General features: G+C 42.9%; 1 protein-coding gene across 2 annotated transcripts in view; it reads left to right on the plus strand.

Annotated features, from left to right (window-relative positions):
- The first annotated feature begins 4,299 nt into the window (after positions 1-4,299).
- Positions 4,300-15,271, plus strand: part of sass6 (SAS-6 centriolar assembly protein) — a 45,331-nt gene continuing 34,359 nt past the window's right edge. For both annotated transcript variants that reach the window (XM_033017717.1, XM_033017718.1), the window contains exon 1: positions 4,300-4,505. In XM_033017717.1, coding sequence (XP_032873608.1) covers positions 4,441-4,505 — 65 coding nt within the window. In that variant the 5' untranslated portion in view covers positions 4,300-4,440. The remainder of the gene's footprint in view (positions 4,506-15,271) is intronic.

Genomic DNA, 15,271 nt, shown 5'->3' on the forward strand with positions numbered 1-15,271 from the left:
CGTTTAAGAAACAGTTGGACAGGTACATGGACAGGACAGGTTTGGAGGGTCATGGGCCAAGCGCAGGCAAGTGGGACCAGGGTAGTTGGGACTGATGGCCGGTGTGGGCGAGTTGGGCTGAAGGGCCTGTTTCCACACTGTATCACTCTATGACTCTTTGGCTCTATGACACTATGAATAGCACTCAAGATCACCAGCTAGATCAAAGGAAAAACAGTGCATGAAGTTCCCAGACATTATCTGGAGGCAGTGGTCTGAAGAAGGGTCTCGACCTGAAACGTAACCCATTCCTGCTCTCCAGAGATGCTGCCTGTCCCACTGAGTTACTCCAGCTTTTTGTGTCTATCTTCGGTCTAATACACATGTTGATCACTTTGGGAGACTGATGTGTCATCCAGATTAGCTCTGGTGTGATAATGAAATCCAATGTACTTCGATAAAATTGTAAGTGTCTTCTCTCTAAACATGTATAAATAAATTGTGGTTTGGTGCCATTGGGGAAAATATGTGGACCATTTCTATAATGTGACCAGGTTCTCTTTCCCCTGACGATAAAAGATTACTCAGATAAATGTGTTTCTCTTTACTCCACAACAATGACAATATGAATTGCAGTGCTGTGTTACACAGGGAAACCAGCAATGCTCTGTCCAACTTGCAACTGAAGATCATGATCTTCATGGACCTTTTACAAACAGCATTATAAGGAACCACATTGCTGTTTTAATGCCAAAAAAAAGGCGTGGAGCAAATTCTAAGCCTGTAAATTTGCAGACAGTAGGTAGCATAGGCGGGTAATGTTTAATAGCAGCCAGTCCTATCAAATGGAACTGCGTAAATCATGTTAAGACACCGCATTAAAATGCATATGAAACCTTGTGTTTACCAGCAGGAAGGACCACAGTTGCGTTATTTAAATGGATCATCAATTATTTACGTTAGTTTGTAACAAAGTTGCAATTATTTATGTAGGGGTTTAAACCTTGGCTGTTTCAAGAGAAATTTATTTTCTAGAGCCTTCAAACTCTTATGTGACAGCGATAGGCATGTCATCTGAAGTCATTCACATCAGGGAGATAAATAAGAGTGTTTGTGCAGGAGGAGATAATAGAGCAGGAAAGTGAAATGATGGAGGGCGCAAAAACAAGAACAATAATTTCAAAAGATGATGCTTAATCAGGAACCAGCTCAGATCAACAAGCACAGAAATGATGAATGGAACAGTGCAACTTTAGATACGGTCCACCCCTGCCTTGTGGGGATTTGGCCACATTGTGATTTTCCGCAATGCAAACTCGCATCATCTGTGCATGTGTCAGGAAACACATGGAAAAATAGATCTCTGAAGATCTTTCCTGGTCCGAGAACACTAACAAAAAAGCTCTTCAGCGCCTCTACTTCCTGAGAAGATTATGGAGAGTCGGTTTGTCAAGGAAGACTCTCTCTAACTTCTACAGGTGCACAGTAGAGAGCATGCTGACCGGTTGCATCGTGGCTTGGTTCGGCAATTTGAGCGCCCTGGAGAGGAAAAGACTACAAAAAGTAGTAAACACTGCCCAGTCCATCATCGGCTCTGACCTTCCTTCCATCGAGGGGATTTATCGAAGTCGCTGCCTCAAAAAGGCTGGCAGTATCATCAAAGAACCACACCATCCTGGCCACACACTCATCTCCCTGCTACCTTCAGGTTGAAGGTACAGGAGCCTGAAGACTGCAACAACCAGGTTCAGGAATATCTACTTCCCCACAGCCATCAGGCTATTAAACCCGGCTAGGACAAAACTCTGATTATTAATAACCACTTTCTGATATTTGCACTTTATCAGTTTATTTATTCATGTGTGTATATATTTATATCATGGTATATGGACACATTTATCTGTTTTGTAGTAAATGCCTACTATTTTCTGTGTGCTTAAGCAAAGCAAGAATTTAATTGTCCTATACAGGGACACATGACAATAAACTCACTTGAACTTGAACTTGAAATAAATTTAGTTTTTTTTACACAATTATATGAGAGCAAATTTAATTCTGCACAGCTTTATCTTTGGGTAGCAATTTGTGAATTCTGAAAGGACAAATGTCTGTAATCATAACAACCGTAACGTGAGGGGTCGCCTGTATAGACAGCTGAGTTTTCAATGAAAGAATGAAACAAAATGGAATATTTCGTACAGGTATCTCCATGAAGAGTATGAATGCTAATGACAGTATAGAAATGAAAGAAAATGTATGGGATTTAGAAGTTGATAAAGTATGGAAATGGGTTAATAGGATGCTGCCTGGTTTGGTGTGTATTATCTACAAGGAAGGCTTGGACAAACTTGGATTGTTTTCTTTGGTGTCAGGGATTGAGGGGCGACCAGATAGAAGTATATATAAAATATGAGACATAGATATGGGGTGAACCTTTTTCCCAGGATGGAAATGGCAAAGAAGAGGACATAGTGTTAAGGTCAGTAGGGGGAAATTTACCGATGTGTGGGGTAATTTTTTTTACATGGAATGTGCTGAGTGCCTGGAACACACCAGGGATGATGGTTGAGGCAGATACAGTAGCGCAATTTAAGAGGCTTTTAGACAGACACATGGATATGCTGGGAATGGAGGGATATGGATTACATGCAGGCAGTGGAGATTAATTTAATTTAGCATCATGTTTGGCACAGATGTTGTGTGTCGAAAACCCTGTCCTGTCCTGTTCTATATTCTATAGATAAACAAGTCTTTCTCAAAATATCATATTAGGGTTCAGGTGGTATACATCTGAGATTGTTGAGGGAAGTCAGAATAGAATTACAGTATATCTGGACATTATCTTTCAATCCTCCTTCCAGATCGGACTGATGTTCAAGAGCTGGAGGATTGAAAATGTTACTTGACCACCCAAGAAAGAGGAGAGGATTATACCTGATAATTACCTGTTGATTAATCTTGGAGATTGTTTTGGATTTACAGGATCAGATAGTCAGAAAGCTGCACAATTACTTAATGTTTTAAGAAGGAACTGCAGATGCTGGAAAATCAAAGGTACACAAAAATGCTGGAGAAACTCAGCGGGTGCAGCAGCATCTATGGAGCGAAGGAAATAGGCAATGTTTCGGGCCGAAACCCTTCTTCAGACTGATTCAGACTGAAGAAGGGTTTTGGCTCGAAACGTTGCCTATTTCCTTCGCTCCATAGATGCTGCTGCACCCACTGAGTTTCTCCAGCATTTTTGTGTACCTTCCAAGTACTTCATTATTCTGGATGGTCAGTGAGTGTTGTGTGCTGGAGGAATTCAATGGCTAAGACAATTGAAGCTCACTGAATAATATGGTGAAATATGCACAATTAATCAAACACTTCAGCCACGATATTTATGTAGCCGAGCAAGATGATTATCAGGTCAAAGATTCCCCCAGGATACTGGTGGTGGGCAAACTAAGTGATGGTAATGCTGTTGTATGTCAAAGGTATTTGATTATACACTATACTTATGGGTCTGATTCAGACTGATCAGTCTGAAGAAGGGTCTCAACCCGAAGCGTTGCCTATTCCTTCGCTCCATAGATGCTGCCTCACCCACTGAGTTTCTCCAGCATTTTTGTCTACCTTAGATATATGGAATGGTAAGGTGTGAAAACGAGATATCAAAGGGGATGAAAATCAAGCAAAATTTGAAAATCAGCAAAATCTGTGCCAAACATGATGCTAAATTAAATTAATCAAAATCGTTAGCTGAGGGGAAGATGACAAAGAGGCATACAATCAGTAATATTTAATCAGGCGGACAGTGGAGCTCGTCGGAGAACAGGGATGGGGGGCGGGAGGGGAACAGAGAGGTAAAGCAAGGGTTACCCACCTCTGTACAATCTGACAATGAACTAAACTGAGAAGTGAATATTCATACTGAAGATGGACAATATTCATACCGCTGGGTTGTAATCTGCCCAAGCGAAATACGAAGTGCTGTTCCTCCAATGTGTGTTGGGCCTCACTCTAACAGTGGAGGTGTCCCAGGCCAGAAAGGTCAGTGTGGGAATGGGAGGGGGAGTTAAAATGTTTAGCAACCGGATTGTCGACTGAAGATAGACACAAATGCTGGAGTAGCTCAGCGATCTTCTTCAGTCCAGAGAAGGGTCTCGACCCGAAACGTCACCCATTCGTTCTCTCCAGAGATGCTGCCTGTCCCGCTGAGTTACTCCAGCATTTTGTGTCTCTCTTCAGTGTAAACCATCATCTGCAGCTCCTTCCTCCGTGATCTTTGCTGGCGACTGCGCTGCGAGTCCTCCGGGCCCAGAGGGGGAAGCAGCGAGTTGTCGGCGCGGCTCTTCTTGTCCGCACGGGAGAGCGGGAAAGCGGCCGGGAACCGGTTACCCCGGGCAACGGGGCGGGAGCGGCCTGTGCGGAGCCGCGACCATGAGGTGAAGGCAGGAGCCGGGACCCCAGCGCACGATGGCCGAGGAGCTGTTCTGTCAGAGCGCCGCCGTCCTCGTCAAGTGCAAGGACTGTGAAGACAGGTGAGGAGCGGCCGGCGGCCCGACTCCGCCAGCGCCCACTCACTCACTCACTCACTCACTCACTATGGTGGCGAGCGAGGGAGGGATGGCGGGCTGCATGTATGTGCAGGGCAAGACCGGGGCTCCCTCCCCCTGCCTGTCCACCCGCGGCTACAACCCACGCCCGTTCCCCCCTCATCCCCACCCCCCCTACCCCATCATCCCCATCCCCCCTACCCCATCATCCCCATCTATTTGCACCTTCTCCCCAGCCTCCTCTTACCCTCTAGACCCTAACCTCCTCTAGATCTATTCCCTCCCTATCCTTCCCCCTCTGCCCTCCCTATCCTTCCCCTCTGCCCTCCCATCTGCACCCTCTCTGTCCACCATCTGCACCCTCTCTGTCCACCATCTGCACCTTCCCCTCCCCTGCACTTTCTCTAATCCCCCTCTCCACCCACTCAGTGCTGATAAACCTTTTACTCCTTTATCCACGAAGCACCCGCTACAATACGTTGCACAAGTCCTGCCCCATTAACCCCAGTGGCATTGTTTACTTGATGTGGACTCTACAGAATGTTTTCCCTTAAATGTGAAGATGTGCTCGATCACGGCATGGGCCGTAGAATCCGTGTGTACTTCAGGGTGCTGGCTATCAACAAATCGCTGAATAGAAACAAGACACTTGGTATTTTTTGTGAGGGGGAAGCTTTAGTTAGGCTGCCTGAGAGTTCAGTGAAAGGACTTTGTTGCGCCGCCGCCCTTTGTTAACGGCAGATTACTTAGTACGAAAAATCAGTCGTGTCAGTGATCTGTGGGCCGTGTTTCTGTGTCAACTATATGTTCAATCCCCACTCCGGTGATTTCAGTACAAACATCAAGATTAAAACTCTGGTGTAGTGTTGGAATTGTGTCACTGGCTAAAATACATGTTGTGGTCCCATGTCACTTGAAGAGTGGGGAATCCCACCCCGCAGAAACGGATCCTGACCCGTCACGTATCCATCAAAGATCTTATAGCGGAGCTCCGCTATAGGATCTTTGGTATCCATGTTCTCCAGGGATGCTGCCTGACCTGAACCTGAACAAAAGTTTTTCACTGAACCTCGGTACACGTGACAATAAACTAAACTGAACTGACCTGCTGAGTTACTCCTGCATTTTGTACCTTTCCTTGGTAAACCAGGATCTGCAGTTTTTGCTTTTATGTTGTAATGACTACGTTGATTTTTTTTTCAATAGGAGGTTGCTGAACACAAATTATTTGTCACATTTCCTGTGTTCTAATAATGATTAACTTAGATTTGTTTTCATTTGCCTTAACATTGTGGTTCCTAAGTGCCTTACATATGTGTTTTTTTGTGATTTATTTATTTTTGCCTTTCAATATAAATTGCATTGTCATTTTATTGAGTTTTTTGTGGCCTGACGTAGAAAACCTCTGACAGCTGTACAGCATGGTATGCTGTTTTGTGTTGTTTAATATTACTATACTGTGGTAGTGCAGGTGTAAGGAAGTCTAATTGCAATTACACAGGACCTTGGTGAGACTGCACCTGGAGTATTGTGTGCTGTTTTGATATCCTTAACTTACTTTCTTTGAGAGTGCGCAGTAAAAATTCACTAGACTTATTCCAGAGATGGCAGGTTCTAGAGATCGAGGAGACTGGGATTATATTCTATGGACGAATGGGAGGAGTTCTCATTGAAACATTTATCATTAAAGGTTTATTCTTGGATGAAAGGCCCAAGAACAGGAAGGGCTTTACCTGGTAAAGACTCAGTTATTGCGTTAATTCAAAACAGATCAATGGATTTCAAGAGCTGAAAAATTCGAGAGTTATGGAGATAGCGGAGGAAAATGGAGTTAGAAAAATAGCCATGATTTTACTGAATATTGAGGCAGGCTTGAGGGCCTGTTGGGCATCTTGTCCTATTTCTTACGTTATGGTTGGATATTCTCATCTGCTAAACATTTGTTGGACTGAAGTATGACACTGGAATATTAAAGTGCCAACAAATCAGAAATTAATTTTTGATAGATTAATACTGCTTTGAATAATATTGCCATTATGAGTGAAGATTGAGGTGGAATTAGAAAGGGGTTACAGAGCATAGATTCAACTTAAAAACTGTGCTGGATGAATTGAGCTGGTCATGCAGTTTCAGTTCGAGATGCTTGCACATGTGTGCACGCGCACAGCACACATCTCTGTTCCCTGCTTCCTCTTAATTTAAAAAAATCATCTACTATCAAACGTGTTAAAAGCCTGGTCAAAATGAAAATGCTGAAAATCTGAAATAACAGAGATTTATGGAAATACTTAGCAAAACAGGCAAAACATGTGGAGCAGCAGACCAGATGACTATTCTCTCTACGGATTCAGATTGACCTGCTGAGTATTTCCAACATTTTCTATCCTACTGCCAAAAACTGGATGTTTCCTTGATTTATATGTTTGTTGCTGTGTTCTTACTACCTAAAAATTACAATAGTTAAACAAAGTAAACATTAATTGTAAAAGTCTTTGTGATATTTCCTGTAAGTAGCTATCCAAATGGAAGTTTATTAATTTGATTTGTATCTGTCAATAGATATGACGTAATTTGACAATTGTGTATTAAGAGTTTCCTTTTCCAAAGAGCATTAAAAATCAACACGTTCACCAGTGATAGTTTGAAATCTTAGAGGACATTTTACTGATGCCAGTTTATATTTCCAGGTTTTCGTATGAATGGGAATTCAAATTCTCGTAATGTTGCAGTGAGATTTGCAGTGAGAAGTAAGAGGAAGTCTGCTTGCTTCACTAATCAATGACATCATGCAGATTTTGTACCACTGTTACTTACTCCAATCACAAATTGGGATAGTACAGTGGTGCAGCAAGCTGAGCCCTTGCTTCTCAGTGCCGGAGGCAGGTTTGATCCTCACTTTGGGTGCTGTCTGTGGAATTTGCACATTCACAGTTTCTTCCCACATCCCAAAGACATGTGGCTTTTTAGGTTAATAAGCGAGTTCGGTATTCCGACTGCGCATGCCCAGGTCAAAGGTCATTATGCAAAACCTTGCTGGAAAGCAGTGGAGCAGTCAACCTTCATTTTTCAGCTTTGATTCTTCTAGGTAGAAAAATACTGCTTTCAAACTATGAAATCGTTGTATTTATTGTTCCTTTGTTAAAAGCTAAGATTATTTTATTGTTTTTATTGCTTTATGCTTTGGTGAGTGAGCGAGATCGTGCTCGTCCGTAGTCGGGGTCGGGGTCGGGCCCGGGTCTATTGAGTTGCTGCTGGTCCGTCCTCGTGTCCTCCCGGGTGTCCCGCCGTCCCTATCCGGGGGTGGCCGGAGGTGTCGGCGCGGGGAGGAGGTTGAGTTGCTGCAGCGCATTGTGTGTATGGCTGGTGCTCGACTTTCGCCGGCGCCAGGAGGGGTTGGCCGCCGGCGGTCCCCAGCCCGTCGGGGAGCGGGTTTGGGCTGGAGTTGGCGCTTCTTCTCCGTGGGCAGAAAGGCCTGTTTCCATGTGTACCTCTGAACTAAACTAAATTTGATTCCCTTTAATGTTCAAGAATCATTTTTTTTTTCTTTTCTGGAATGTAGTCAGTAACAGCTATTGATAATTTTGATGATTCACTTTCCTCTGCTTCTTCAAATCTCAGTCCTAATTTGTCAACCATTTCTTCTGAAATGGTAACGTCTATATCTAGATACCTACCCAAAAGAAAAATCTATCCTGCCAGGCCCGAAGGAATTTGTTAACCATTAATTGTAATATTTTGAAACACTTTCTAAGAAAGAAGGTGGACTAGATTATTTGTACAGAAAATGCTGTAGGTGTTTTCTGAAGATCTTTGTTGCCATGGTTGCTTCTGTTAAGTATACATTTCGTATTCAAGATCTGATGTAAGATCGGGTTCAGATGATGTTGAGGATGATCAACATTTGTTTTCAGTAGGATCAAGTCTGAAGAAGTGTTCCAACCCAAAATGTCACCTATTCTCCAGTGATGCTGACTGACCCGCTGAGTTACTCAAGCATTTTGTGTTTATCTTCAGAGAACGTTGAGCCGCAATATTCTTGGTCGGGACTGGGGTATGTGGGAAAACTTGTTAATTTATTCCCGATGTTGCAAAGAAATTCCTGTTTGAATGGTGTACAACTAGTTGAAGCTGAAGAATTTATGATCCACAAATCGTTAGATTTAACCTTTGAATTAAATATGTAGAAACAACATAATTGCCTATACTGGTTTATCCTTGTTTACATGAAAGGGTGATTCAGTTATGACTATACACACTCCGTCCAAGCCTTGATACCCTCCTTAGGTTGTCTATTTGCAAAGATATAATATAATTAGACTAAATCCTTTATTCTGGAGACAACAATTTTACTTCCCAAAAGAATTCCAGAACAATGATCACGAGTTAGAAAGCTACAAAGTCAATTACAATATGCACTTATACTAGCCTAGCCAAGTTGGACGCCGATGTCGGCCATGGGAAAGTATCTGCTTCTGGCTCTGGCTGAGCTGGAGTTCCTGAGCCTTGGCCACAGGAGGCAAAATCGACCCGCCGATCGTAGCAGAGGTCCCAATGAAGTCGAGATCGGCCGCCTCACCCGGCCTTGCACCAAAGTTTCGGGGGGGACTTCTGGGGGAGGGGGCGGAGGAGTATTTTGTCTGGTTTAAGGGGGGGGGGGGGGGGCAAGACCAGAAAATTGGTGGTGGAACTGTATTTCAAATTCCCTTTTCGTACACGACATCTCTTGATTCCCAGTGCTGCAGCATCTAATCATCCCCAATGGGATTTAGCAGCCTCAGGACTGACTTGACTTGATTTTTCTCATTCAAAAACATTTTATTTTGTACTCATCAACATACTTCTTGTGAATGGATTCCAAAAATTCAACATTTCGTGAGGAAATTTCTCCGCACAATCCTAAGTAGTTGACCTCGTAACGTGGGACAATGATCTGTTACTAAGAAAAACACTCAAATATGCATTGTCAATTCTTTCAAGAAGTTTGCCTGTTCCAAAACTGTAGGCTCTAATTGTTATTGTTATTGTTCCCAATTGCTAGAAGATTTCATTCACTCTGACATTCTTTAACATTTGCATGTGCATATTAACATTGTCTTATTCACATATATAGGACATCAAATGGGTACATCTAAATTTATACTAATTACTTAAAAAATATATTCATCTTTACCATTCTTCCAAGGAAGGTGATTAAGATCCCATTTCCTATATTATAGAAACATAGAAATTAGGTGCAGGAGTAGGCCATTCAGCCCTTCGAGCCTGCACCGCCATTCAATATGATCATGGCTGATCATCCAACTCAGTATCCCGTACCTGCCTTCTCTCCATACCCTCTGATCCCCTTAGCCACAAGGGCCACATCTAACTCCCTCTTAATTATAGCCAATGAACTGGCCTCAACTACCCTCTGTGGCAGAGAGTTCCAGAGATTCATCACTCTCTGTGTGAAAAAAGTTTTTCTCATCTCGGTTTTAAAGGATTTCCCCCTTATCCTTAAGCTGTGACCCCTTGTCCTGGACTTCCCCAACATCGGGAACAATCTTCCTGCATCTAGCCTGTCCAACCCCTTAAGAATTTTGTAAGTTTCTATAAGATCCCCTCTCAGTCTCCTAAATTCTAGAGAGTATAAACCAAGTCTATCCAGTCTTTCTTCATAAGACAGTCCTGACATCCCAGGAATCAGTCTGGTGAACCTTCTCTGCACTCCCTCTATGGCAATAATGTCCTTCCTCAGATTTGGAGACCAAAACTGTACGCAATACTCCAGGTATGCTCCATCTCCAACCTGTTATCCACTTTATATTTCTTTGTAGCCAGCTGCCTGGCATCCTCACAGCTTGCTTTGTTGTCTCACTTCGATGCATTGCATTCAGTCATATAGATTATTGCTCAATTGTTTGCATTGGCAATCTCCATTTCTAACACTATGCAGTTCCTAAAAAATAGATACTTAAATAGATACTAAAATTCTCATGTTTGTTTGTTTGTGTGTGTGTGTTCTGGAAACTCCTCCAAAACGGTACACGATAGCGCTACAATTTTTGGTCCACCTTACTCACCATTGTCCTGGTATGTGCAGTACCAAGTTTCATTCAGATTGATGTTATATTTTACGTTATTGACATTTAAAATTTAAAATAACTTAAAACTGCGCCCCCACTTGCTGACCGTGTCTGCGCAATTGAGGGAGGCCTGTCAGCCACTCGCGTGCGCAGTGGGCCGGTATCCGCGCTGCAGTAGGTCTGGGGGCGGGAAGAGGTCGCGCTTGGGACCCAGGGCCTGGGCGCGGGGCTGGGTCTGGGAGCGGCGACGCTGCTGCTCCGGGCCCGCAGGGAGGGAGAGGAGCAGGAATGTGGCAAGGACTAGGCCTCAGTCTCCGCCTCCAGGCCGCTCGGCCCGTCTCCCCCCACAGTGCCCGCCTCGTACAACTTCATCGCCGACGTGGTGGACAAAACTGGGCCGGCGGTGGTTTACATCGAGATCCTGGGGAGGTCAGGAGGGAGAGTGTGAGGTAGAGGAGGGGGGAGGAGGGGTGGGGGAGGTAGGGAGTGGGGGATAGGGGGAGAGGAGGGCAGTGGAGGAGGTGAGGAGGATGTGTGGGGGGGTTGGATAGGGGGGAGGTGAGGAACGGGGAAGGAGAGGGATAGAGGGAGAGGTAGGGAGGGGAGGGGTTATGGAGGGAGGGAGTGACAGGGTAGGGGAAAAGAGAGGGAGGTGTGAGGGAGGGGGAGAGGGGAGGAAGAGAGAGGAAAGAATGGAGGAGGGGAGGGAGGGGGTGAGCAGAGGAAGCAGAGGAGGGTGGGGAGAGGGAGAATAATGGAGGAGGGGAATAGGAGACTGAAGAGGGAGAGTGAGATGTGTTCACATTGATCTTATATTTTACGTTATTGCCATTTTAAACTTTAAAAACGTTGCAGTCGCGCTCCCACTTGCCGGCCGCGCCTTTGCAGTTGGGGAGGGTTTCCGTGACTCGCGTCACAACGGGGATCTCTGGTGTCACAACAGAAACCTGTCAGCCGCGCCTGAGCAGGTGTGGGGTATGGGTGAGTGGTGGGATATTGCTTTGGGGGACGGGCCCAACCAGTCCGCACAGTCTAGTTACTACTATTTCGGGTGCTAAAATAGCACTCAATCGTATGAATGGTAACCACCTTTTGTGTGGTGTTTATCAAATCCCTACTGAAGATTAAAATTCATAGACTGCCCCTTTTCTACCCTGTGAATTACTGTCTCAAGAAAACTTATTTGTCAGCGAAAAATGTCCTTTCATTAAAATGTGTTGACTATTGCTAATCATATCGTGTGTCTTTTTGCTAAATGAATGTTCTCTATTTGTAAATCACTTTTTAATATCTCATTGAACAACAGGATTGCAACATTGAACCATTGATTTAATTTTCATGAATCCAGAGTTTTATGGAAAATTTCTTATTTTGCCATATTTCTAGCATCTCCTTTTAACTGTTTATATTGAGGCCATAAGTCCAGGGGATTTGTTAGCGTTTGAATTTCTTGATTTAGTTTGCTGTGTTTGTTAAAATAATTTTAGATACTTCTTTCTTGCTTTCCCACAATTTTCAGTACATTCTTGACTATTGCTGATTTAAAAAAACCTTTTGCTATTGTTTGACAATGTTGTGATATTAATCGGTTCTACCTTTCTGGAGATGCGTCAGAGTATAGAAGTGAGATCGACCGTTTGACCAAATGGTGCCAGCACAATAACCTGGCTCTCAACACCAGCAAAACCAAGGAACTGATTGTGGACTTTGGAAGGGTTGGATGGGATCCCACAGTCCTGTTTATATCAACGGGTCGATGGTGGAGAGGGTCAAGAGCTTCAAATTCCTGGGCGTGCATATCTCTGAAGATCTCTCCTGGTCCGAGAACACTGATGCAATTATAAAGAAAGCACATCAGCGCCTCTACTTCCTGAGAAGATTACAGAGAGTCGGTATGTCAAGGAGGACTCTCTCGAACTTCTACAGGTGCACAGTAGAGAGCATGCTGACCGGTTGCATCGTGGCTTGGTTCAGCAACTTGAGCACCCAGGTACGGAAAAGACTGCAAAAAGTTGTAAACAGTGCCCAGTCCATCATCGGCTCTGACCTCCCTACTATCGAGGGGATCTGTCGCAGTCGCTGCCTCTAAAAGGCTGACAGCATCATCAAGGATCCACACCATCCTGGCCACACACTCATCTCCCCGCTGCCTTCAGGTAGAAGGTACAGCCTGATCTGCAACATCCAGGTTCAGGAATAGCTACTTCCCCACAGCCATCAGGCTATTAAACTCAACTCAAACAAAAATCTGAAAATTAATAGCCCATTCCACTTTATCTCTCTGTGTCTCTGTGTGTGTGTGTGTGTGTGTGTGTGTGTGTTCAATGGTATATGGTCACACTGATCTGTTCTGTATTTATTTATGCCTACTATATTCTATTGCGCTGAAGCAAAGCAAGAATTTCATTGTCCATCTGGGACACATGGCAATAAACTCTCTTGAATCTTGAATCTTTGATCAGCAACGGTTGCGCCACTTGTACAGTAATCCTAAGGAAACGTGAGCTTGATAGAGGTTTTTAAAATGTTTGCCATTTTTTAAAATAATTTAGTATATAATTTTACATTTCATGCACAGCTAAATTTACTTATTAAAGGCACTTGTATGTCAAACTTATGATATGATATGAGAAATGAAAGAAGATGACCAAACTTGGTCAGAGACAACACTAAAGTGTGTATGCATAAGTGTGTTCAAGATACCGTGCCTGTGCTCTGTAGCTCAGAAGTCAGGAGCATTCTGGGGGTTAGATGCTGTTGCTTTTAACCTTGCTCTATCTCTTGGTTGCACATTTGAGTGAAGAAATAGGGTGGAAGATTGCAACCTTCACGTGGTCCGCCTGTTTCGACGAATGCAATCAACCCGGCGTGCACAATCAAATAAAATCAAATAGAACAAGTTGTCCTACAACTTAAGCTGTGCACGCCATATGCAAGAAGAAGAAGAAGTGAAGAAATGCCCACAGTGTTCTGAATTGCACTTTTTATCTAGCCTCCCTGATTTTATAATATCCATATCTGACAGTGCCCCCATTCAATTTAATGAGATTACCAACCTTTTATTAAAAGGAGTATTAGTTTGTTTTTTTATTTCCCTCTGGATATTTGTCATGAATTAACAAAAGGTTGCTCTGTTTAAATGCATTTTTAGAATAATTTCACATGTTTTTACATGTCTGACTTTGATGATTCTGGGGCTGAAGCTATGGGTGCATTGTCTCGAAGTCTCTTGCTTCTCATGGGACAATGGTGGAATGGAATCTTCGATTGTTGACAGCATAGCCACAAATTGACATATGGCTGGAGAATTTAATCAATTATAATCAGGCAAAAAAAAGAAATTGGAATGGTACCATTCATCCATATAAGGGGTGTGGAAATATATTTACACACTATGCATGTTGAACACCTGGTGTTAGATGCCCTTTTTTAAAAGGAAGCTGAACATAGGTTATGTACTTCCTTGCACCAGGTGACATTTGGAATACTTGTCATTCTGCTTTCTACTTTATACCTAGTTGTGGTCTAATATTGACAGATGCTTGGAAGTTAATTGTCCATTTACCTTCCTTGACATGGTATTGAAATATGTAATGGAAATTAATAACCTGGGGATTGGGGGTGAAGTGGAAAAAGAGAAAAGAAAGTATCGTATTTCCCGGCAATGAGACGACCTGCTGTAAGGCAGCAACTCTACCGCTGCACCACCTTGCTGCCCTAAATTGATTTGGGAAGCTTTTTAATAAATTTTAACTTACCAATTGACTCTATATTGGGTTCAGATACATTGCGGGAAATCTTTAGATAATGTACGATTTTCTCTTCATTATTTTTGGTTTTAAAATCCTAAAGCAATGTTTAATATATTATGTGACTGATACACATTACATATCAGAGCCAACAATCCTAGTGGTTATGCATTTCGAAACTATGCCAATTTATAATTGCTACCTGGTCACCTCCACATCCTTTGTTTTATTTTCCAGTTCTTTCCAAACGTTATGGGAGGTTAAGGAAATGTAGCGGCTTGATTTTTGAATTATTTTGGCAACAAAGATCGCTGCATTCTTTTGATAGGTTTTAATGACTTGATTATATGTTCGAGTGGAATTTCAAAATCTGTTTTTTTTTTTTTTTTTAGGTTATATTTGAAGCTGGGGAATAGTTTGCTATTTTAAACTACCTAATATTGTTCAATGTCCAGTGCATCTTCTACTGATCTGCTTAGAAAGCATACTGAATCTCATCTAGGAATTTACTTTTTTATATGCAAGTGATTGTAGCTCCCCATCCTAAGCATCCCCATAATTGATATTAGATTAACAGTTTAAATGGTTTATTTTAAATTGTTTAGTTTAGAGATACAGCGCGAAAACAGGCCCTTCGGCCCACCGAGTCCGCACCGACTAGCGATCACAGCACATTAACACTATCCTACTCTCACAAGGGACAATTTACACTTATACCAAGCCAATTAACCTAGAAACCTGTACGCCTTTGGAGTGTGGGAGGAAACCGAAGATCTCAGAATACAACACAAATGTTTTGCATAATTATCCACATGTACAAATGCGCTTGTGATTCCATTCATTTTTCTATGAAAACTGAAACCCATTGTGCTTTCTACTTCAAACAGTTCTTTAATCTGAGCCATTACTGGGATAGATAAAACTGACCATTGGTTGT

The sequence above is a fragment of the Amblyraja radiata genome, chromosome 3 (assembly GCF_010909765.2).
Source record: "Amblyraja radiata isolate CabotCenter1 chromosome 3, sAmbRad1.1.pri, whole genome shotgun sequence".
Taxonomy (NCBI): Eukaryota; Metazoa; Chordata; class Chondrichthyes; order Rajiformes; family Rajidae; genus Amblyraja; species Amblyraja radiata.